Source organism: Chiloscyllium punctatum, chromosome 8 (genome assembly GCF_047496795.1).
Source record: "Chiloscyllium punctatum isolate Juve2018m chromosome 8, sChiPun1.3, whole genome shotgun sequence".
Classification (NCBI taxonomy): Eukaryota; Metazoa; Chordata; class Chondrichthyes; order Orectolobiformes; family Hemiscylliidae; genus Chiloscyllium; species Chiloscyllium punctatum.
The window spans coordinates 118,802,276-118,826,589 of NC_092746.1; the positions used below are offsets into that span (position 1 = coordinate 118,802,276).

Sequence of the window (24,314 nt, forward strand, 5' to 3'; positions counted from 1 at the left end):
CCTACTCCTCGGATGCTGCCTGACCTGCTGTGCGTTTCCAACCCCACTCTTTTCAACAAGGTCAAGATGCTCATCAGAAGAACCAGCATAGATACGATGGACCAAATAGCATCTATCGACACTATAACACATCAGCGATTCTGTGATACAACCACACACCAGGCAAGGCAGCAAGATCTTCAAATCAGAGAGGAGTTAGATCCTGAACTTTGGTACTTGCCCAGAGGTGGCTGGAATTACCACATTAACAAACATTTGACCATCACATTCCATAACCCAGGGATGCCAGTAGTAATCAGGTCACCTGACCACAGCTGAAATCCTGTAAACATTTCAGGGCCCCTTATCTGAAGAAAGGTACACTGGCTTTGAAGGCAGCCCAGAGAAGGTTCCCCATATGGACGGACAGTCTTATGAGGACAGGTTAATATACAACAGGAAACAGCCTTTCTGTAACAGTCTAGGACCAGAGGGCATAATCTCAGAATAAAGGGTCACACATTAACGACAATAATGAGGAGGAATTTCTTCTGAGGGTAGTAATTACGTAGAGTTCTTTCCCAGAGGGGCCATACAGGCTGAGTTGTTAAATATATTCAAGAGTAATATCACAGAATTGTAATCAGTCAGGGGATCAAGGGTTATGGGGAGAAGGCCATCAGTTCAGCTGTGATGTCATTGAGTCTGCTCCACCATTCAATAGGTTAAAAGGCTTACTTCTGCCCTAATAACGTATGGTCTTATACTTCACCATGGCTAGTTAACTTCGATGGATACAAGACATCTGATATCAAACCGTGCTTAGCTTCAAGTCATTGAGAGGTCGACAAGAGTCATAGTGTCACAGAGACGCACAGCAGGGAAACAGACACTTCAGTCCAACTCGTCCATGCCAACCAGATATTCTAACCTAATCTCGTCCCATTTGCCAGCACTTGGCCCATAGCGTTCTAAACATTTCCTATTCATGTATCCATCCAAATGCCTTTTAAAATGTTGCAGTTGTACCAGCCTCCACCACTTCCTCTGGCAGTTAATTCCACATACGTACCACCCTCTGCGTGAAAACGTTGCCGCTTAGGTCCCTTCTATCTTTCTACTCTAACACTAAAACTATGCCCTCTGGTTCTGGACTCCCCCACCTCAGGGAAAAGACTTTGTCTATTTATCCTATCCATGCCCCTCATGATTTTATAAACCTTTATAAAGTCACCTCTCAGCCTCCGACGTTCCAGGGAAAACAGCCCCAACTCATTCAGCCTCTCCCTATAGCTCATATCCTCCATCGTGGCAACATCCTTGCAAATTTTTTCTGAACCCTTTCAAGTTTCACAAAATCCTTCCTATAGGAGAGAGACCAGAATCGCATTCAATATTCCAAAAGTGGCCTAACCAATGTTCTGTAAAGCCGCAACATGACCTCCCAACTCCTGTACTCAATACTCCTGACCAATAAACGAAAGCATACCAAATGCCTTCTTCACTATTCTATCTATCTATGACTCCACTTTCAAGGAGCTATGAACCTGCACTCCAAGGCCTCTTTGTTCAGCAACACTCCCTAGGACCTTACCATTAAGTGTATAAGTCCTGCTAAGATTTCCTTTTCCAAAATGCAGCACCTTGCATTTATCTGAATTAAACTCCATCTGCCACTCCTCGGCCCATTATCCCATCTGATTAAGATTCTGTTATAATCTGCGTTAACCTTCTTTGTTGTCCACCACACCTCCAATTTTGGTGTCATCTGCAAACTTATTAACCATTCCTATGTTCACATCAAAATCATTTTATATAAACGACGAAAAGTAGTGGACCCAGCACCAATCCTTGTGGCACTCCACTGGTCACAGGCCTCCAGTCCGAGAAGCATCTCTCCACCACCACCCTCCGTCTTCTAACTTCGAGCCAGTTCTGTATTCAAATGGCTAGTTCTCCCTGTATTCCATGAGATTTAACCTTGCTAACCAGTCTCCCATGAGGAACCCTGTCGAACACCTTACGGAAGTCCATATAGATCTCCTCTACCACTCGGTCCTCAACAATCCTCTTTATTACTTCTTCAAAAACTCAAGTTTGTGAGACATGATTTCCCAAGCACAATGTCATGTGACCCTCCCTAATCAGTCTCGCCTTTCCAAATACATGTTCATCTTGTCCTTCAGGATTCCCTCCAACATCAGGTGTACCCTAGAACAGTGTGGACGCTAGGAAAGTGATTACTGAGCCTCTTGTTAGATATTTAGATCATCGATAGTCACAGGTGAGGTGTCGGAAGACTGGAGGTTGGCTGATGTGGTGCCACTATTTAAGAAAGGTGGTAAGGATAAGCCAGGGAACTATAGACCAGAGAGCCTGATGTCAGTGGAGGGCAGGTTGTTGGAGAGATATGGGCCAGGTGCTGGCAGGTGGGACTAGATTGGGTTGGAATATCAGGTCAGCATGGATGAATTATACCGAAGGGTCTGTTTCCATCCTGTACATCTCTAGGACTCTATAACTTGCCCACCACATTAGACTCACTGGATTATAATTCCCTGGCTTTCCCTTACCACTCTTCTTAAACAGTGGCACCATGTTAACCTCCCTCCAGATTTCCAGCACCTCACCTGTGTCTATCGATGATAGAAATATCTCAGCAAGGGGCCCAGCAATCACTTCTCTAGCTTCCCAGAGTTCTAGGGTACACCTGATCAGGTCCTGGGGATTTATCCGTTTCAAGACATCCATCACTTCCTCCTCTGTAATCTGGACATTTTTCAAGATGTCACTATTTCCCCACATTCTATATCTTCCATGTCCTTTTCCACAATAAATACTGATGCAAAATACTCGGTTAGTATTTCCCCCATCTCCTGTGGCTCCACACAAAGATCCTTGCTGATCTTTAAGGGGCCCTATTCTTTCCCTAGTTACCCTTTTGTCCTCAATGTATTTGTAAAAGCCCTTTGGATTCTCCTTAATTCTATTTGCCAAAGCTATCTCATGTCCCCTTTTGCCCTCCTGATTTCCCTCAGAGTATAAAGGCAGCTGGAGTATACTTAAGCATTCACTCTATTTCTTCTGTCCATACCTGACATATGCTTCCTTTGTTTTCTTAACCAAAACCTTAATTTCTCTAGTCATCCAGCATTCCCTATACCTACCAGCCTTTCCTTTCACCTTAATAGGAATATACTGTCTCTGGACTTTTGTTATCTCAATTTTGAAGGCTTCCAGTTTTCCAGCCATCCCAAACATATTAAATTCCATTTACTTCCTACATTAATATTTTATTAAGAGGAGAAACAGTAGATTTTAAACATGAAGTGCTGTCATCAAACTTGTTTTGTTCAAAGTCTGGCCTGTAATACAATCATCAGTTTCCATCAAGGACACCATGTACAAAGCTCTAGATAAAGTCGGTTAGATAGGTGGGTGGGTGAGGGGAGGTGTCAGTGGAAACTTAATGAACGTTGCTAGGAGCTTGATGGCCAACTTTGTGTGTGGCTGCATAAAGCTGGGCAGAGATCTCGAGTACTAAGACCCCAAGTGTCGCAGGGTGCAGATGTTTTATTAAGTCTCGGTTGCGAGGGACGAGACTGGTTACTTGGCCGAGAAACATACCTTTCAAAACTGTGCTTTGAAACATTTCCTTATAAATGTACTTAATAAAAAAAAACAAACAAACCGCTGACCACAAGTCCATCAGGGCGCTCCACACAGGGCCATGACGGAGTGAAATGAAATGATGGACCTTGTCAGACAGCCCTTGAGAAGACGGTTGAAGCCATTTTACAGAATGCCTCATCACCAGGCAGACATCTTAAATAAGTACCAGGACACAATCATGCCAGTGGTGAGAAGGATCCTCCATGTCCAATCCTTCTTTGCACACTCAACCTCAATACCTTGTACCTCGAGTTGGTGGTGAAGAGGCTGTTGTCCAGCTCCTCCCAGGACGCACCTTTGCAGAGCTGGACTGGAAAGAGACGTGACAGTTCATCCTCAGCAGCTCCATGACACAGCACTGTGTGTGTTCTCTATGGACTGTTGTCTGGGATGTACACCCACTGAGATAGTTGCCAACTCTTGCTGGAATCAGCTCAGCTCACTGACCATCAGTTCAAGGAGAGGTGACCTTTGCCTGAAACGTCCTGGTTTTCCGGTTGCAGACCAGCAAGGTCCTGCACTATGTGCGGAGCGATGCACTGAAGTTTGAGACAGCTCTGCAGATATACAATCAGGATGGGCCACTGTCTATCGCCTTTCTGACATAGCACACGAAAAGACGGGGTAACTTTGTTAAACCCCTTGGGATGTATGCATTAGAGAAGGTTTGACAGTAAGTGGAACCTGGTAAGTATTTCTTGCAATGGAGGTGTGACAGGTACCTCACACACACCGAAGGAAACTGATAAGAACTGCATGTTTTGTGATGCCAAACATTAACTGCTGTGCTGTGTGCTGTTATATATTTTATGAATAAAATATATCTTTTCTAAACAAAGTGCCATCAACAACTCTAGGAGTTGTCAATCAAGTCAGAGCTTTTACAGCATGTTCCAGTTACACTGAAGGAACGGCAATATATTTCAATTTTATTGCTACCAGCTCCTTACTTCCAAATGTAATGGTAAGCGGTGAGCTCGCATGATCTACAGACCAGGGCATCTCTCTTATAAATATTACAAATCCAGAAACAGATCATTATATTGCTACCACCTTTGACATGGTCACTGCTGGTGAGCTGTCAGCCTTTCTAAACAATGGGATGAATTGGAAGCAATTGCTCCAATTCTGAAAATGCACAGAGAGATATTACTGCATGGCAAATGAAGTATTTGTGAAACTAAGAGAGAAAATGCTGGAAAACCTCCGCAGGTCTGGCAGCATCTGTAAGGAGAGAAAATAGCTGACGTTTCGAGTCTAACTGACCCTTTGTCAAAGTATTTGCGAAGGTGTGACGCAGTTGCTCAATTCCCTCTAACTACAGAATGGCCAGTAGACTGTGACAGCTCACACTGTTCAGCTTTTCCACTGCCAATGAACAAGATGGTAGCTGATCTGATTGTGGTCTCAACCACTGTCCTGTCACCCCATCATAACCCCCGACTCCCACGTCGATCAAAAATCTAACTCTGCCTTGAATAAATTTGATGATTCAGCTTCCAATGCTTTCTGGGAAAGAGACTGTTACAGACAAATGACCCTCCCAGAAAAATGAATAGCCATCAGCTCAAACTACCAGCTTGGTGCAGAAAAGCTACTCGTTCCCTCAGTTTAGATTAGATTAGATTTCCTACAGTGTGAGGGTCCACACCGAACCTCCGAAGAGCAACTCACCCAGACCCATTCCCCCACATTTACCCCTGATTCATGCACCTAACACTATGGGCAATTTTAGCAATTCACCCAACATCTCTTTTGGACTGTGGGAGGTGGAGGTGGTTTGAGATGGGGAGAGAGACACAGAGCCCTAGCAAAATTAGAGTTGATGGGAATCAAAGGAAAAACCCACCCATGATTCCCCAAAATCAGTGAGAACTAGGCAACACCCAGGGCCTGGCCTGATAAGTAACATTCACACCATCACCTGGAATTCAATGGCATTACCATTGCTGAAAACCCAACATCATCATCCTAGAGGGGTTACCACTTACAAGGAACTGAACTGAACCAACCACATAAATATTATGATTACAAGAGCAGGTCAGTGCTGGTACTTCCACAAATAAAACTCCAAAGTCTATCCACCATCTGCAATTTCAGAAGTACAATGGAACACTCCCCACTTGCCTGGATGAGTGCAACTCCAACAACACTCAAGAAGCTTGACGCCATGCAGGACAAAGCAACCTGTTTGATTGGCACCAACTACAACATTCAATTCCTTCACCACTGACACACAGAGGTAGCCGTGTTTATCATCTACAAGACACACTGGGGCAACTGACCAAGACTCCAACAACATCTTCCTGACCCACAAACTCTACCATCGGGAAGGAAAAGGGTGGTAGATGCAGGAGACCACCACTTACAAGGTCCCCTCCAAACTATGCACCTTCCTGACTTTTAACTCCCTTCCTAATAGGGCAGAGTATGCAACCATCACACTGGCTGCAACAGTTCAAGAAAACAACTCACTATTACCTTCTCAGCAGCGTATAAATAAATAAATAAATAAATGTTGGCTCAGCCAATGGTGCCCACATCCCATGACAAAACTCAAATAACTAGGCACGAAAGCTTCATGATGAAATCTATATTTGAGTATTCTTGCAAATTGTCCAGATCAATGAAAGAGTTCAGAAAAGATTTACAAGGATGTTGCCAGGGTTGGAGTGTTTGAGCTATAGGGAGGGGCTGAATAGGCTGTTTTCCCTGGATTGTCAGAGGCGGAGGGGTGACCTTGTAGAGGTTTATAAAATCATGAGGGGCATGGATAGGGTAAGTAGACAAGGTCTATTCCTTAGGGTGGGAAAGTCCAAAACTGGAAGGCACAAGGTTACGATGAGAGCGGAAAGATATAAAAGGAAACTAACGGACAACTTTTTCATGCAGAGGATGGTGCGTGTATGGAATGAGCTGCCAAAGGAAGTGGTAGAGGCTGGTACAATTACAACATTTACAAGGCACCTGGATTGATATATGAATAGGAAGGATTTAAGAGGGACATGGGCCAACTGCTGGCAAATAGATTAGTTTAGGATATCCAGTCGGCATGGACAAGTTGAACTGAAGGGTCATTTTACATGCTGCGCATCTCTATGACTCCATGAGTGCAAGATGAAAGCACTGACAATATATGTCTTTTTTAGCAACAATTTTCAAGTCCTATACTACAAAAGGACTATTTAAAGCTGTATTTTTATATGTTGTTTTTTGTTTGGCTGAATTACCCAATTGCCAATTTGTTCAATAACCCACAAGGTGCGACTAGCCCAAGGTCACCAAATCCCCCTTGGCTGAGATCAGCTAAACTGCTCAGGCCAGGGATTGAGAAACATTAAAAACATTTATTTTTATGTAGTGCCTTTCCTGAAAGGCATACAGTGAGCGAACTGCTTTCTGAATTATACTCATTATTGCAATTTAAGAAACATTGACAGCCAAGACACGTGCAGCAAAAAGATGAAAAAATTCAGATGATCTGTTTTTGCAGTGTGCGTTGCAGGCCAAGTCACCAGGTTGTAACTGAGTGTAACACCTCCTCAGCACTGGGATAAATGCTCAAAGATTGAAAGCAGCAATGACTCTGTCTGGAGTAAACTGTTAAAAGAAGAAGGACAAAGGAATTAGCCATGCCTGGGAAAGGTAGGAGATGAAGGTAGAAAAACAAAACTGTTCTGACATTTGTTTGATAAATGGTTGTCTTGTGTCACATGAACAAATGACTAACTTGAGGAGAAGTTAAGGAGTTAATCGCAGGAAAGCCGAGTCTTCAAATAGCCGGTCAATGCTAAGTGTGACAAGGAACAAAAAAGCTACTTCTCATAAGGCAGCAAGCTGCAGATTTGATAACTCCAGAGGAGTAATCAATATTTTGCATGAAAGAATCTAAAGGACCATCAATAGCATCACACCACAAACTTGGAGGGCAGAAAATTTCAAAATTTCAACTCCAGGATTTCTCGGAGGCAGAACTCCAGAGAACAACACTGCACAAGGACTGAACCCTGGACACGTCCAAAGACGGACAAGGTAGACTGGAATTGTAACCAAATTCTGCCATTAATTGGGTAACAGTCAAGTTGGGGTGTGACGCTTAACTTACTTATTTATGGAGATTTATTTTGGTTGTCACATACAATTTGATCAGCTGCTTATTAAGAAATCACCCAGATACAGTAAAAGAACTCATGTAATTTGCACAAAACAGCACTGCACTGGCCGTACGAGAATTGTTCATGTCCATTCTCTGGGATGGGTCTTGAACCCTCAACCTTAAATGGTTTAAAGGTGAGAATGCTACCTTTTGAGCTGCTGAGAACACTACAGGTAGGAGATCTGGAAGTTTTACACAAAGCATAAAAAAGTTTTGACTTTGGTCTGGTTCTTAATAAAAAAAATCCAGCATTGGCAACTTCAATTGTCAAATGCTTCCACTGGCGAACACACAATTACCTTTTAAATAGAAACAGTCTCAATTTCCATATGCTCATTTAAAACACATCATCTTCCACCTTCCCCAAAGCAACACTATCTAATTAACCCTTCCCTGTCTCCAAAATGAAGGAACAGAAAGCTTGCTGTTATTATAGCACAGAAACTGGTGGCCATTTCCACAATTTCCTCTCCTTCCCCACTCCCCTATCACCGCCCCCTCCCCATCCCAAACGTTTAGCTTCTCTTGCAAATCTCCCATCCTCTAGTCCTCTTCAGGATCTGCTCAGCTACATTTTAACATTTTTGTTGTATCCTTGGAAAGAGACTTTAGGGAGGGGACTCCCTGTAACCTACTCCAGATCACCCTGAATAAAGTGCAAGTTAGCGGGGATTGTTCCTTGCCCTAGAGGTCACAAATGTACTTTCTGTATAGAGTGCAAGGTGAAAATTTAATCTAATTAAACCTTTTAGCCCATCAACCAGCCACTGCTTCAGACCCTTCCGTTCTGAGGAATTTCAGATCCGAAAAGTTAACTTGGATTTCTTTTCACAGATGCTGCCAAACCTGCTGAGCTTTCCAGCAATTTGTGGTTTTGTTCTCGATTTCCAGCATCTGCAGTTCTTCTGGTTTTTAATTCAGACACCTCTTCCCCCTTTCCCTGCTCTTCTCTCAGAGTACATGGAATTCTTTACCACAGAGGGCTGTTGGGGCTGCAGCACTGAGTACATGCAAGGTTGGGATAGAAAGATTTTTAACCAGTCAAGAAATTAAGGGTTACTGGAAAGGCAGGAAAGTGGAGTTGAGGAATGTCAGGGCAGCCACAATCGCATTGAATAGTGGAATAGATTCAGTGAGCTGAACAGTTACATCTTAGTCTTAGCTAACAAGATTCGACAAAGTGATGGCAGTCAAGTGTCTCAGACAAGTCAAAAGTTGAAACGACTGGGAACTCACGACATAAGCCACAGAGTACAGAAGAGGCCCTTCAGCCCATCAAGGCTGCACCTCTAATTCCACTTTCCAGCACTTGGCCCACAGCCTTGAACATTATGACATTTCAAGCACTCATCCGCGTACTTTTGTGTTGCAACGCCATCCAAAACACTGCAACACGATTGGCACGCAAGCCACTGACAATCCTGGACTGGTCTGGAAGCACGTGAGTTCAGGCTCTGTGCTGACAGCATGAAGAGAGAATGCTGACTCAGTGTGTGATGCCCAGATATGGACAAAGAATTTACTGCCAATGCACTCACAACCAGACCTCTACTGTCTGGATTTTCCAGCCGTCAAAACAGTCTGTTATTCCCACCCAAATAAAATGTTGTCTGGCAAATTCTGAAACAAGACCATTCATTTTAGGATAGTCAACAAAGGCATTGGGAGTGGGTGAGGGAGCTATTTATTTTTCTAAGCATCGTGCTGCCCGAGATGGCAGTACAAACAGATTCAACAGCGACTTTTAAATTCAATATATAGTCTTAAAACAAACACATGCACAGCAAGCAGGGGTGAGGGTGGGGAAGATTTGAATTAATTGGGTAGCCCTTTCTAAAGAGCTAGCACAAGAACAACAGGCCAAATGGCCTCCTTCCTTTCTGAACCATGGCAAATACCACATTGCACACCAATGGAAAGATCACTTCACCCCCCCCCCCCCCCCCCGCCAGGGAACAATCATTCCATTGGCATAGCCTTCACAATGCCTGCCACCTCTTTAGCAAGCCCCACTAGTGAGGGCTATCCATACTTACTTGGGGAGGCAGAGGCATAATGGTGATATCACTGGACTAGTAACCCAGAGACCTAGGCTAATGCCCCAACTTCATCGGTAACAGTTGGTAGAATTTGAACTCCATTAATAATGCTGGGATATGGAATGGTGACCAAGACAACTATCAGAAACTATTGTACAAAAAAATGTCCTTTTAGGAAGTTAGATTTGCTGTCACTATCTGGGTTTGCCACCATGTGATTCTTAACGAGCCTCTGAAATGGCCCTGCAAGACAATCAACTTGTGATGGGCAACAACCGAGTGTCATAGTGGCTCAGTGCTTCGTTCTAGGGACCCGGGTTCGATTCCAGCCTCAGCTGACTGTGTGGAGTTTGCAAATTCTCCCCGTGTCTGTGTAAGTTTAACTTCAGGTGCACCAGTTTCCTCCCACAGCCCAAAGATGTGCAGGTTAGGTGGACTGGCCATGGGAAATGCAGGGGGTTACAGGGATTGGGTGGATGGGTCGGAGGGTGGGAAGGAGAATGGGTCTGGTTGGGATGCTCTTCAGAGGGTCGGTGTGGACTTGATGGGCTGAATGGCCTGCTTCCACACAGTTGGGATTCTATGAAATGCTGACCTTACCAGTGACACCAACGACCCACATAAAACCAAAAGAAAAATGAAAGCACAGGTATACTCGAGGGACTGTTGGAGAAGACCATGAAGGAGAAAGGAACAGTAGAATATGCTGCCATTGTCTGAAAGGTAGGCTCATGAAGCAAGAACACCAGTACAGACTAGACGGACTGAATAGCCTGATGTAAAATTCCATGTACATCAAATATTTAGCTCAAAAACAGCCTGGCTGAAGGGTATTTTATTATCCCAAAAACTTTTTGCAATGGATATATCTGAAGCACAAGAAGCGCATGGTGGAACTGAATGACGACAGGGTGAAGGACAAAAGATAGTGTTAAAGATAGAATGAAGGGCAAAAGCCTATAGAGTTGGATGAGACACGACTGCTCTACGAAGGAGCATCCCAAAGATGGAAACGGGAACAAATCTCTTACCTCATCAGTCTTTGGAAACCCACCCCCCCCCCCCCCCGCCACATCACCCTCTGTCCCCAGACAGCAGTGCAGGATAGGTCACTAAATTATACTTAAGGCTGAGGTAGATAGAATTTTAATCAACAAGGCAGTTGAGGGCTGTAGGTGTAGACTGAAGCATAAATATTTTCTAATCAAATCTATTCAGAGGTGTGATCACATTCTTCTGGTGTAGGTGGGAATGAACTCAGGCCTCCTAGCTCGGAGGTAGGGTTCAATTACCACCTGCTCCAGAAGTAAAGGTAAAAGGAAGTGATGGCCCAGTGGGATTGTTGCTAACTGTTAATCCAGAGAGCCAGGTAATGTGCTGGGGATCCGGGTTCGAATCACGCCACAGCAGACAGTAGAAACTGAATTCATTAAATACAATCTGAAATCAAGAGCCGACTGATTGTCGATTGTTGGAAAAACCCACCTGATTCACTAATGTCCTAATGTCCTTTATGGAAGGAAGCTGCCATCTTTACCTTGTCTTGTCTACATGTGACTCCAGACCCACAGCAATATGGCCGACTCTTAACTAACCTCTGGGCAATTAGGGATGGGTAATAAATGCTTATCCTAACCAGTGATGGCCTCATCCTGAGAATGAATAAAAAACCCATTGTACCACATTCCCAAGACAAGGTAATACAGTAAATGCAAGGCTGAAGAAGCTATGGACCCAATAGCCTGCTCCTCCTTCTCGTATTCTTTGAACTAGCCTACACAGACACGCGGGGCTGAAAGGCATCCTCCACTACTACAAGCTTCTGAGGGCTAATGAATTCTAGCAGGGGCGAGAGACAGAGACAGAGACAGAGGGTAACACCACGTAGAGAAAAGTTCCAGGCAGTATTCACACTAGGTGCAGGTTCCAGACTGGCCGCGAGTCAGTAACATTCCATCCTCACACAGGCTTCATGCCAAAACAAGGGACTTTCAAACACAGGCCAGCTGATTCTGCGACCCCAGCTCCTCTGCACAGAGCACAGCACAGACGTACATCAAGCAGATGATTTTATCCGGATTCTGCACATCCAAGGGGAAAACGCCAATACGGGCCACCGTCTGCAGCAGGTTCAGATGTGATCAAGACTAAACAACTGCATCTTGAACAGCCAAAGCTATTCAGTTAAAAGGCCAGCAACCCATTCTCCGTGCCCAGACGTCACATTGATTTGCGCTGACTGATGTGTCTCGTGTGGAGGTTAGTCTGCCTCTTTACAGCAGCCTCTGGGAACCAAGTCAAAACATGATTCAAAAAGTGGAGAGGAAAGAGAAAGAGAGTAAACGAGGGGTACGGTGGGGGAGAATGGTGCCACAGCAATAGGGAATGAAAGAGCGAGCATGAGAGCACAATTCTATGTAAATACTTGTGAAAGGGTGTACTAGTATTTGAGGGGGTGCAGAGGAGGTTCACAAGGTTGACTGATTCCAGCATTGAGAGAGTTAGCTTATGAGGAGAGATGGAGTAGACTGGGACTATACCTCTGACAGTGCAGCATTAAGAAACGGCAAGATATCAGCTTAGATTTTGCTCTCCATTCTAACGAATGGCACATAAACTGGCCCTCAATTGACTCAGGAGGTGAAGAGCTACCCACTTACAACTATTGGCAAGCTGCACAAACTATAGTCCAGTGCTGAGGCTGCAGTGTATAACCATAGTCGGAGAGTGCCAACGAGCTCTTTGACCTTGGGAGGAAGGACCTCAGAGCTTTGTTTGGGGTGGGGGAAGGAGGGGGTTGGGGTGAGGAGAGGGTGGGAAAAAGTGTGGACTACAGATGCTGGAGAGTCAGAATCCAAAAGGTGTGGCACTGGAAAAGCAAAGCAGGTCAGGCAGCATCCAAGGAGCAGGAGAATCAACAGTTCTAGTATAAGCCCTCCATCAGGAATGTAGAGGGAAGGGGAAAGGAGGCAGAGAGGTATACCCCAGTCCCAGATGCTCAGCAGCTGGAGTACATACACGGAGGGAGTGCTACCCTGTCCAAAGGGCCATTTTTCATTTGTGACGACGAATGGTGGTCTCTTCCGCAGTTTTGGGTGGATTTAAAAAGATCCCATGCGCTAACTTGGAGAGGAGCAATCAAGTTTTGCCCTATGGTCTGCTCCAACATGCACCCCACAAGACATAGGAACAGAAGGCGGCCAGTCAGCCCATCAACATTGCTCTGTCATTCAACGCGATCATGGCTGATCTGATAATTAGATTAGATTCCCTACAGTATGGAAAACAGGCCCTTCAGCCCAACAAGCCCACACCAACCCTCTCTGAAGAGTAGACAACTCAGACCCATTCCCCTACCCTATATTTACCCTGACTAATGCACTGACCACTATGAGCAATTCAGCATGGCCAATTAACCTAACCCGTACATCTTCGGACTGTGGGAGGAAACCGGAGCAAACCCACGCAGACACGGGGAGAATGTGCAAACTCCACACAGACATCACCCCAAGTGGGAACTGAATTCGGGTCCCTGGCGCTGAGCCACACTGAGCCACCGTGCCACCCGTAAACAGATGGGTTTTTTTTCCCCCCAACTACCAATTCATGGTCATCAGTAGAGTCTTATTTCCAGATTTTTACTGAATTCAAATTCCACCACCTGCCACGGTGGGATTGTGAACCCAGTTCACCAGAACATCACCTGGGTGTCTGGATGAACAATCTAGCAACAATTCCCGTAGACCGTTGCCTCCCTCAACCCCGCATCCCTGCCTTTTCCCCATGACCCTTATGGATTAAAATTCCTTCAACCAACATCTCAGAAAAAGTGATCCTCTAGTGGTTATGACACTACTGTTTGTGGGGAGCATGTTACAGGAGTACTGCAGCTGCAGTTCCATCAGCGGTTGCAAGTGAACAAAAACACTTCACTAGTGGTAAAGCACCTGGAGAGATCCACTGGTTGTAAAAAGAGTGATATAAAATTACGAGTTTATGTTTTCAACACATTTGACTCATTAACAGCGCTATGAAATGGCCCATTCATGTTATATTCATGGAGGCGAGTCACCTCCACCCTCTCAGGAACAGCAAGGGACTGGGACAGCCATGGCCTGAGAATAACAAAGAGGAGCTAAATGGAGGTAACAAAACAAACCAGGGCCCTCTCAGCTTTCAGTCCCACTGCCTATTATTCCACCAAAGAAGCTTCCAGATCTTAGTTATTGCCAATAGGTGACAACAAACTAGAAAAAGCTAAAGTTAAGGTTAGAAAATTTCAACTGTAATGCAGAAAAAGTTCCATTATGCTGATTACGAGGTCAACATGTTCTTCCTTGGCTTCCACTATTAACAGTACATCCTGATTTCAGTCAGAACACTCCCTCTCCAAAATGCCCAAATAAGCATGATAGACCAGGACAGAGTAAGTGTTTTGGTTTAAAACAATTCATAGTTTAAATGACCACAATAAATAAAAATAGAAATGAACTGTTGAGGAGAAAAATTACAGGGAGTCCAACTTAATTTGAAAACGAAAATGTTGAAGATGACAGAGGGAGATGAACTTTGGGATATACAAGGTAAACCGCCTGACCCACTGGCCGCAAATCAGTAAGGATAGGCAACAACACCTCCTCCATCGTAATCCTCAACACAGGCATCCTGCAAGACTGTGTACTCAGCCCCTTGCTATACTCCTTATACACTCACGACTGTGTGGCCCAATTCCACCCTAACTCCATTTACAGGGTTGCTGACAAACCACCATTGTAGGTCAGATCTCAAGCAACAACAAGACAGAATACAGGAAAGAGGCAGAGTGCTCAGCGGCATGGTGTAAAGACAACAATCTCTCCACCAATATCAGCAAAATGAAGGAGCTGACTTCAGGAAGTGGAGTGGAGGGCACGCTCCTGTGTGCATCAATGGTTCTGAGGTTGAGATGGTTGAGAGCATCAAGTCCCTGGGAGTAATGATCACCAATCTATTCTGGACCATTCATGTCAGTGTGACAGCCAAGAAAACACAATAATGTCTCTATTTCCTCAGAAGGCTAATGAAATTTGGCATGTCCAACAGAACTTTTACTAACTTTTATAGACGCACCACAGAAAACATCCTGTCTAGATGCATCAGAACACGGTATGGCAACTGCTCTGTTCAAGACTGCAAAAAGCTCCAGAGTGGAGAACACGGCCCAGTCCATCACACAAACCAATCTCCCATCCATTGACGCAGTCTATACTTCCCGCTGCTTCAGGAAAGCAGCCAAGATCCCTCCCACTCCAGTTATATTGTCTTCCACACTCTTCCAATCAGGCAGAAGATATAAAAGTTTGAATACACAAACAGATTAAAGAACAGCTTTTTCCCCGCTCTTATCAGACTTCTGAATGGATCTTTTAAAATATTAATTCTGATTTCTCTCTCTGCACGTTCCCTGCGGTGTAACATTGTAATCTGCACTCTGTTCTGCTACCCTGATGCACTTTGTATGATATGACCTGCCTGTAAAGCACGCAAAACAACATTTTTCACTGTATCTTAGTACATAGGACAACAACACATTAAACAGTATGGATGACAAACCTACAAATTAGGAGAAGGAGTAAGCTTAGACTAGATGAATGTGTCAATGTGCAATATTGTAGGATCTAGAATAGCAGAAAATGAATGCAAAATGCTAACAAGTTTACAACTGCTTCAAAAATCCAGAAAGGCTGACATTGGTTACCTCAGGGAGGAAAAGAATGTTGGAGGGGGGGGGGGGAAAAACTGGTCCAAAAATGCTATTTAAAATCATGAAAAAGGTTAGATAGATGTTTCCAGGTGCACAGGAGTTTGATACCAGATAACAAATGTAACAGTAACTAATAAATCCAATAAAGAATTCCTGAGTAACTTCTCCACTGGTTAAAATGGCTGTCGTAGTTTTGATCTGCAATGCTCCCTTCCAGAGGCTGAAGTTAGAAAACACCTCAACACAGAAACAGTGGAAGATGTTTGATGCGCTCTATTACAGAATGGCAATTGGTGCAGGATCCATCAGTAGTTTTACAGAATAATAAAATATGGGAGCTATAGGCTTTGGGAGGTCTAAAAAGTTTGACGAGCTAAACAGCTTCCTTCTTCTCCTACACTGCTCTGGACAGAGAACAGAGGAGATTCACCAGGATGTTGCCTGGGCTGGACCAATTCAACTGTGAAGAGATATGATAAGCTTAGGTTGTTTTCCTCAGAACACAGAAGGGGGGGGGGGGGGGGTTGGGGTGAACACCTGATTGAGGTATACAAAGTTGGGAGGGGTTAATGGGTTAGGGGTTCACTAAAGGACATTAGTGAACTAGATGAGTTTCTATGGTAAATGGCAGTGGCTACATGGGTCACTATTTAGTTACAGATTTTTTTGTACTGAATTCAAAATTTCACCACCGCTTTTGTGGGATTTGACCCCACATCCCCAGAACATCAGCCTGGGATTCTGGATTACTAGTCCAGTGACACTTCATCCCTGACTGCCCAGAGAAGATAATAAAGTATTAGACAAGTACAGGAGATGTCAAAGCAGGACTAACCCTGTCTTAAGACGTGCAGATCATTCACACATATCCCACATTCTTTAAGAGGGCTACTGGATGGAATTGTAACACTGACTGTATTCCCATTCATGAACAGAGTTGATAGTTCCTCTGAGGAGTTTCTTCAGAGGATAGCAAATCTTTGGAATTCTGTTCCAGACTTCAGTGTCACCTCAGTCATTAAGTACTCGCAGGACATAACCCAATAGATTTCTAGGAACCAACAACAACAAAAGGCACTCAGAAAAAATTGTGGTGGCCACCAGATGGACGATCAGCTGTGATGTGGATTGGTGCAGCAGGACTCAAAGGGCTGAATGGCCTCCTGCTGCATCTAAAAATTTCAATTTGTTCCCCACCCACCCATACTAGTTAAATATAGTGATTGCAGAAGAAATGACGAACTGACTAAAATCAGACAGTGAGCCATGTGTAATAAAAAAAGGCGCTGAAGTGTCAGTTTCATCATTTAATGGTTTGCCTCCATGTGTGCACCAACAAGATCCTCCTAACAGCCCGAACACCACTTCATTTAACTAGGACTGAACCATTAAGAGATTTGTCCATTTTCCTTTACCTCTATACAACTCCAAATGCACACAACAGGCAGCAACTCACCTGCAATTTCACCACAAATGCCACTCCAGACAGAATTAAGTTTAACACAAAATGGGATAAAATGTACACTCAACCCCTTCACTCCCAACCCTCACGCACCTAGGGACAGACTGAGCAAGCTTAGGAGGGGGGGGGGGGGGGGGGGGGGGGGGGGGGGGGGGAGTGGGAGGGAGCAAGCAGGAGAGAGAGAACGCAAGAGAAATAGACCGAGTAGTGCCAGGGTGGGGAGGGTGGGGGAAACGTAGAGAAGAAGAGTGAGAGCGTGAGATAGAGAGACAGTGAAGGAGTCGGAGAGACAGAGGAAACAAAAAGGAGGTGTAAGGAAGGAATGTAGCATCCAGGGAGGATACAGGCAGCCACTAATGATGCACTTATGAAATTCAGCAACAGTCCAGATGCCCTGATTCGGCAAGGAAGTGGAGTTGAGATCTGAAAGAATAGTCATGAGCAGGATAGTTGACAGAGTGAGAAGGCTTGTCGGAATGGAGGAGGTTACACAGATGGATGGTGGTCAGAGGAGGTTATAGAAAGCTCGAGTAGGCCAAAGTGGAGCTTGAGATGGTGAGGGTGAAGGAACATTGGGGCTGTACCAGATCACAGAGATCACGGAGGAGACTAGAACGATTCTGAACCTCTGGACGATATTGAAATGTGTCAAAAGTGATGTAAAAATGATAGGACCAAACTATTCTGTTCCTTTACTCACCCAGAGAAACGGCAGAATATTCTACTTCTCCCTACTATTACAGCTGACACAATCAAATATGCATTAACCTACCCCGCATCAAACATCATAAAAACACACTATCAAAACCAGTCTCACTTAACAGAAAACAGAGGATCATCAATATAAATCTGTAAAGAAAGGTCACATTGCTCATCCCCAAAGTGTCTCCTTAATCTCTTCATTCGAGACTCCTTCGGTCCCTCCATTCATTAAAATTGATTTGAAACTAAATGGTCAAATTCTGAGACTTGGTTATATTGGCCAGGCTTGCATTTCCTTAAGCACAGAAGATTAAAGGGTGCGTTAATGGCAATGTTTATGATGGTTAGCATCCAGGGCAGCATGCTGGCTCAGTGGTTAACACCGCTGCCTCACAGCGTCAGGGACCTGGATTCGATTCTCACCTTGGGTGATTCTTTGTGGAGTTTGCACATTCTTTCTGTATTTGCATGGGTTTCCTCCGAGTGCTCTCGCAATCCAAAGATGTGCGGGTTAGGTGAATTGGCCATGCTAAACTGCCTCAGTTTTCAGGGATGTGAGAATTAGGTGCATTAGTCAAGGGTAAATGTGAAGTAATAGGGTAAGGGAATGGGTCTGGTTGGGTTAGTCAGAGGGTCAGTGTGGACTGGTTGGGCCAAATGGCCTGTTTCCAAACTGTAGAGATTCTATGAAGAAAGGATGCAGTTCAGTTCTGATGGAGTAGAATGGGTCAGTATTTTCTGTAGTTTAGAAAGATGCAAAGGTGATCTCACTGAAACACATGAAATGCTTAGGACTTCACAGGGTAAATATGGGAAGTCTACTGAGAGTGGCCAGAGAGTCCAAACATGGAGTTATGGTTTCAGAATAAGGGGGCAGCCAGTTAGAATGGATATAAGAAGAAATCCTTTCACTCAAGACAAGTGTGAATCTCTACGCTAGAGGGTTGTCACTAGGCTCATAACCTAGAGATTTTGGCTAATGTTCTGTAAACATGACAGCTGCTGAAATTTAAATCTACTTAATAAAGTCTGGAATTAAAAGCTAGTGTTGGCAATGGTGACCATGACAACTATCACCGATTATCTCCAGCATCTGCAGTCCTCACTTTCTCCCAACTATCACCAATTGTCAGAAAAAACCCATCTAGTTCACGAATGTTTTTCGGGGAGGAACTCTGATATCCTTACAGCGTGGTTACAAATGACCCCAGATTTAGCTGCAATGTCAATGACCCCGAAGTGCCCTCAGAAATGGCTGATCAATCTATTCTGTTTACGGGCAATTGGGAATGGACAACACACACTGAACTTCCCAGCGACTAAACTTCCCAGTTTCATGAAAGAATTAAATAAAATGTGTTTTGCCAAAGCTCAAACTATTGAATAAATACAAGAGTGAGATTTTTGAGCAATTTGGGAGAATCGAGGCATATGGGAATAGGCGGGAAAGAGAGCAGCTGCAGGTCAGCCACAATTAAATTGACTAGTGAAGCTGAGAAGCAGTACACCTAATTTTTACATCTGATCTTTTTTAAAAAATCTATTTCACAAGATGTTGGGTGGAAGGTGTGGGGGGTGGTTGTGTGTCAGTCATTGGCAACACTTGCTGCCCATGCTTTATTCCCCTTGAACTGAGTGGCTTGCTGGGGACATTTCAGAGGGCAATTCAGAATTAAACACACATTGTTATGGTTCTGGACATTATCCTGGGCCTCCAGATAATTAGTGTAGTAACACTCACACTGCAGCCCCTGACAACTTGAGCAAACACCAGAACAAGTAGGAAGGTAGCACAATTTGGTTAATTTGGCATTTTAAGGAAATTGGATAACTGGTGTCCAAAACAGTACTTCTCAGATGAACAGTCTAATGCTATGGTTGAGATACAAGAGCCTTAGGGTTGGAAGTTTAATACAGCTGGTTCCTGTATTAAACTCCTCTGCCCAGCTGACCAATCCAGGAAGTTATCACACTAACTCCCAACCCAGACAATAGTCCCCAACTTGCCTGTTTGACTCTATTACTCGGGAAGTGTCAGTGACACACAGTAAGCTGCAGTTGACACCTTTCCAAGACCATTTCTCCGGAGGTTGTACAAACTGCAGGAAGATGGGGCTGCCCTCACTTCTGCTTCACATTGTACAATTGCACACCCAAGAAAAGTTTGTATGATTCAACTCCAGCACAGGGGCTGGACAGCTCCAATTTTCCTTTTTTTAATTATTGCGGGTGAGGTGGGTGACCATTAAAGTAATGCATTGCATCTAAACCAGTCACCCTCATGACAAACAGATTCACTCCTACTTGACTGGACACTAGCAGAAAAAAAAACACTTAGCACAAATAAACATACAATGAATTTGCACCATCAGCTAGGCTGAGGCACACACTGAACTTACATATGCTGGAAATCTGAAACAAAAACAGACTTGCACGGTGGCTCAGCAGTTAGCACTGTTGCCTCACAGCACCAAGGACCTGAGTTCAATTATTGCCTCAGGCAACTGTGTGTGGAGTTTGCACATTCTCCCAGTTTCTGCATGGGTTTCTTCCCACAATCCAAAGATGTGCAGGTCAGGTGAACTGGTCATGCTAAACTGCCCATAGTGTTAAATGCATCAGTCAGGGGTAAATATAGGGTAAGGGAATGGGTCTGAGTGGGTTTCTCTTCAGCATGGACTTGTTGGGCCGAAGGGCCTGTTTCCATACTGTAGGGAATCTAATCTAATCATCAAAATCTCAGTCGGTCTGGCAGCATCTGTGGGGAGAAATCAGAGTTAACATGTTGGGACCAGTGACCCTTATCAAGCACACACTGGTTCCCTTTGTGTGCAAAGCGTCACCTACATTTGACAGGGTATGGGCAAGGAAACATTTACAGGCGCTCTCCACCTGAGGTCTCTAATGCAGCTGTTATACCACATCCCCCAGCCTTCAGCCGAAGGCACCTTTGGGTGTGCATCAATATGCAAAGTGGCAATATCATTCAGGAGGTCAGATCACAAGCTGAAGTAGTGCCAGACCGTCTTTTTGCAGTTTGAGCAACCTGCAGGGAAATGGTCTTAAAAAGGTGTCAACTGCAGCTTACTGTGTATCACTCACATTTCCCAAGTCATAGTTATACAGCGAGGAAACAGACCCTTTGATCCAACTTGTCTGCACCACCCAGACATCCCAATCTGACCTAGCCCCATTTACCAGCATTTGTCACATATATCTCTAATTCTTTCCTATTCAAATATCCATCCAGATGCCTTTTAAATGCTGCAATTGTACCAGCCTCCATCAGTTCCTCTGGCAGCTCATTCCATACATGTACCATCCTCTGTGAGGTCCCTTTTAAATCTTTCCAGTCACCTTAAAACTATGCCCTCTAGTTGTGGACTCCCCTATCCTAGTTAGTCACCCTATCTATGCCCCGCACGGTTTTATAAACCTCTATAAGGGCACCCTTCAGCCTCTGATGCTCCAGGGAAAACAGCCTCAGCCTGTTCAGTTGCTCAAACTCTCAGATCCCGGCAACATCCTTGAAAATCTTCATTGAACCCTTTCAAGTTTCACAACATCCTTCCTGCAGAAGGGAGATGAGAACTGGACAGAGTCTTCCAAAAATGGGCTAACCAATGTCCTGTAGAGCTGCAGCATGGTCTCCCGCTTTTATTCCTGATGAAGGGCTTTTGCCCAAAACGTCGATTTCGCTGCTCGTTGGATGCTGCCTGAACTGCTGTGCTCTTCCAGCACCACTAATCTAGTATTTGGTTTTCAGCATCTGCAGTCATTGTTTTTACCTCCCTACTCCTATACTCAATCGCGAACAAACTGGCTATTTCTCACATTACAGAAGTTAACTACAGATCAGTAGCTCTGAAGGGGAGTCACACGGGGGTTGAAACATTAACTCTTATTTCTCTCTAAAGACGTTGCCAGACTACTGAGTTTTTCCAGCATTCTCTGTTTTATATTTCTGGCATCCAGTGTTTTGCTTTTATTTACATCACTACTAGGGAGGTATTGAAAGGTGCTACACTAATGCACATTCTTTACTGCCTGATTAAGGCTTGAAATGAGTCAACCATCATCAGTGCTACATCTCAGAGAATATCGGTTGAGAGCTAAGGAAGTAGCCATCATTCCTCCAACTGCGTGAAGGTTTAAAAAGTTTTACTACATCTCAATAATCGTACTTTGCTACTGGAATCCTGCATTCAAACGTACTCACCCACCCTCTCTCCCAAAACCACATACACTGATTTCTGGTTCTGGGCTAAGGGAGGTTCGGGTCACGAGGATAGCAAAAGACAAAAATAATTCAATTACACAAATCTGTAATGCTCAACAACATTTAAGAACTTGAAAATCTGAAAACTGGATAGCATGTGAAAAAGTGGGTATCTTTTTAAAAAAAACTGAACAGGCATCTGAATATAAACAACTAAACAATTCCAATTTTGCAAAATAATATCAGAGTTAATCCTGACAAAAAACACACACTAGGGACTCAATAACATGAGCACGAAATGAAACAATCAGCTTGCAAAACATTTTCTTAATTCGAAATCCAATGCAAAGGGGGATATGTTCCCTTTTTAACTATTTCTGCCCTAAGATGTCACTCAGCATTTGCAGTGAGAGAGAAATGGCGCTGCCTCGGCTAAACATTGAAAGAGGGAGGGAGGGAGAGAGAGAGAAAAAACAGAAAGAACAAAACACAAAAGAAAGAGAGAGAGAGATGACAGACTCCCACGAGAGAATCAAAACCACAAGAGACAGGAGGGGAAGGCAAGGGCGAGAGGGGGTGTTCACCACAGCCCGGTCATGTATCCATGTACAAAATGTATCCAAATAGAGATGGAGACAAGAGACCAGAAAAAAAAACTTGTTACAAAATAGCAATAGAAACATCAAGGTGCCGCCCGTATCCTCTTCCTTCAGCCACATCGGAATAGAAATATAGCAGAAACCACAGAGCACGGGAAAAAAAAACTTGCTTTAAATGGCTAAGCGGGCCTGGCCTATTCCTGCAGCCACACTCCCTCCCCTCAGCATTTCCCATCTGAAGGAATTTAACTCTTTGTTACCAACTGGGTCCCATTGTTATTCTTTTTTGCCAGGAGTGAAGGATTGAGTTTTTTCCCTCATGCCCTCCCTTGGAGTGGAGGGAGGTGGGGGCTAAAAATACTCTTCCAAATCCTGCAAAAAAAAATTTGGGAAAATCCGCATTATTGCAGAAGAAAAAACACATCGGTTGCATTCTCTAAAAACCTCTCAGATTTAAAAGAAAACATGCTCTCACAGCATTTACATACAAGCTCTGTCTGTTTTTCAATAGCATCAATGAGGAGAATAAAATGGACAGTGAGAGGAGAGAGGGGTGTATTTTTTTGTTACCATTTTGAAGCCAGTTTTGGCGGTGCAATGCAGTTCCTCCTCCTCCTGCTCCTCTTCTTCCCCGCACTCTGAGGCGAGTACAAGGCGTGCGGGAAAGTTGCGCCGTCCATGCGCAGTCCCTCAGCCCCCTGTCCCCCCAATCTCTCAGTCTCAGCTCTGTCCCTGCACCGGCTCATCCAGCATGTTCACATCAGCACACAGAGGGGCAATACAAAACATAACACACACACAATGGCAGATCCTTACTCACTCCCAACTCTGATTGGTGCTTCTCAATCAGATGAGGATTGCTTGGATTTAAAAGCAGCCAATTCTCTCTCTCTCGGAGTCAGTCATAGGAGTTCTCCCTGGTGAATCGCTGCACCACACATAGAAAAAAAACAAAATTTAAGCAACTTTTCTTACCCTCCTCCCTCTTCAATTGATCCCCTCTACAACTACACACCTTCTCTCGTTTGATTTTTTTTAGAAAGTTCAAAATTTATATGATTTCAGGCAAAGGTTTTGTAAATTTAGGATCGTACAGGTCAATTGATCCCAAAAGGATCCCATCTATAACCATACACTATTTTTATTTTTAGAAAGTTCAAAATTGATACGATTTCAGGCAAAACGTTTTGCAAATTTAGGTTAAACAATGCCCACAGTTCAGATCAAAAACTTTCCTGAAAAGGTGGCATGTTCAAGCCCAAACTCCAGACAAAATCGAGGCTGCCCATGCAGTGTTGACAGAGTGTGCTGCAATGTCAGAGATATGGTCTTTCAGGTGAGATCTTAAATCAAGTGATTTAATCCTTCTAAGTGGATATAAAATATCCTAAACCACCATGTGGAAAGTCAAGTGCCCTCAAACCTCAGGACTAAAAACAACTTGCCTGGCAATGTTACATAGTTTATTGCATGATTTAGCTTAGTGCAAATTGCTCGACTGAATTTCTGACAGTGACTTTTTAAAATTTCGATCACACGACAAGAGCATTGCTGGCTAGGTCAGCATTTATTGCCCATCCATAATTGCCCCGAGGGCAGTTAAGAGTCAGCCACATTGCTGTGGGTCTTGAGTCACATGTAGGCAGACCAGGGAAGGATGGCAGTTTCCTTCCCTAAAGGAAATTAGTGAACCAGATGGTTTTTTGAACAATCGACAATGGTTTCGTGATCATTAGATTCTTA

The 24,314-nt window shown here is 44.1% G+C and overlaps 1 protein-coding gene across 5 annotated transcripts in view; it reads right to left on the reverse strand.

Annotated features, from left to right (window-relative positions):
* The window catches only part of zbtb47b (zinc finger and BTB domain containing 47b), a 289,481-nt gene that overhangs the window by 240,751 nt on the left and 24,416 nt on the right, over positions 1-24,314 (reverse strand). For 2 of the 5 annotated variants that reach the window (XM_072576341.1, XM_072576339.1), the window contains exon 1: positions 23,142-23,375. The exons of 2 other annotated variants lie outside the window; for them this stretch is intronic. In XM_072576341.1, coding sequence (XP_072432442.1) covers positions 23,142-23,144 — 3 coding nt within the window. In that variant the 5' untranslated portion in view covers positions 23,145-23,375. One more of the 5 variants, XM_072576345.1, reaches the window with a different exon arrangement.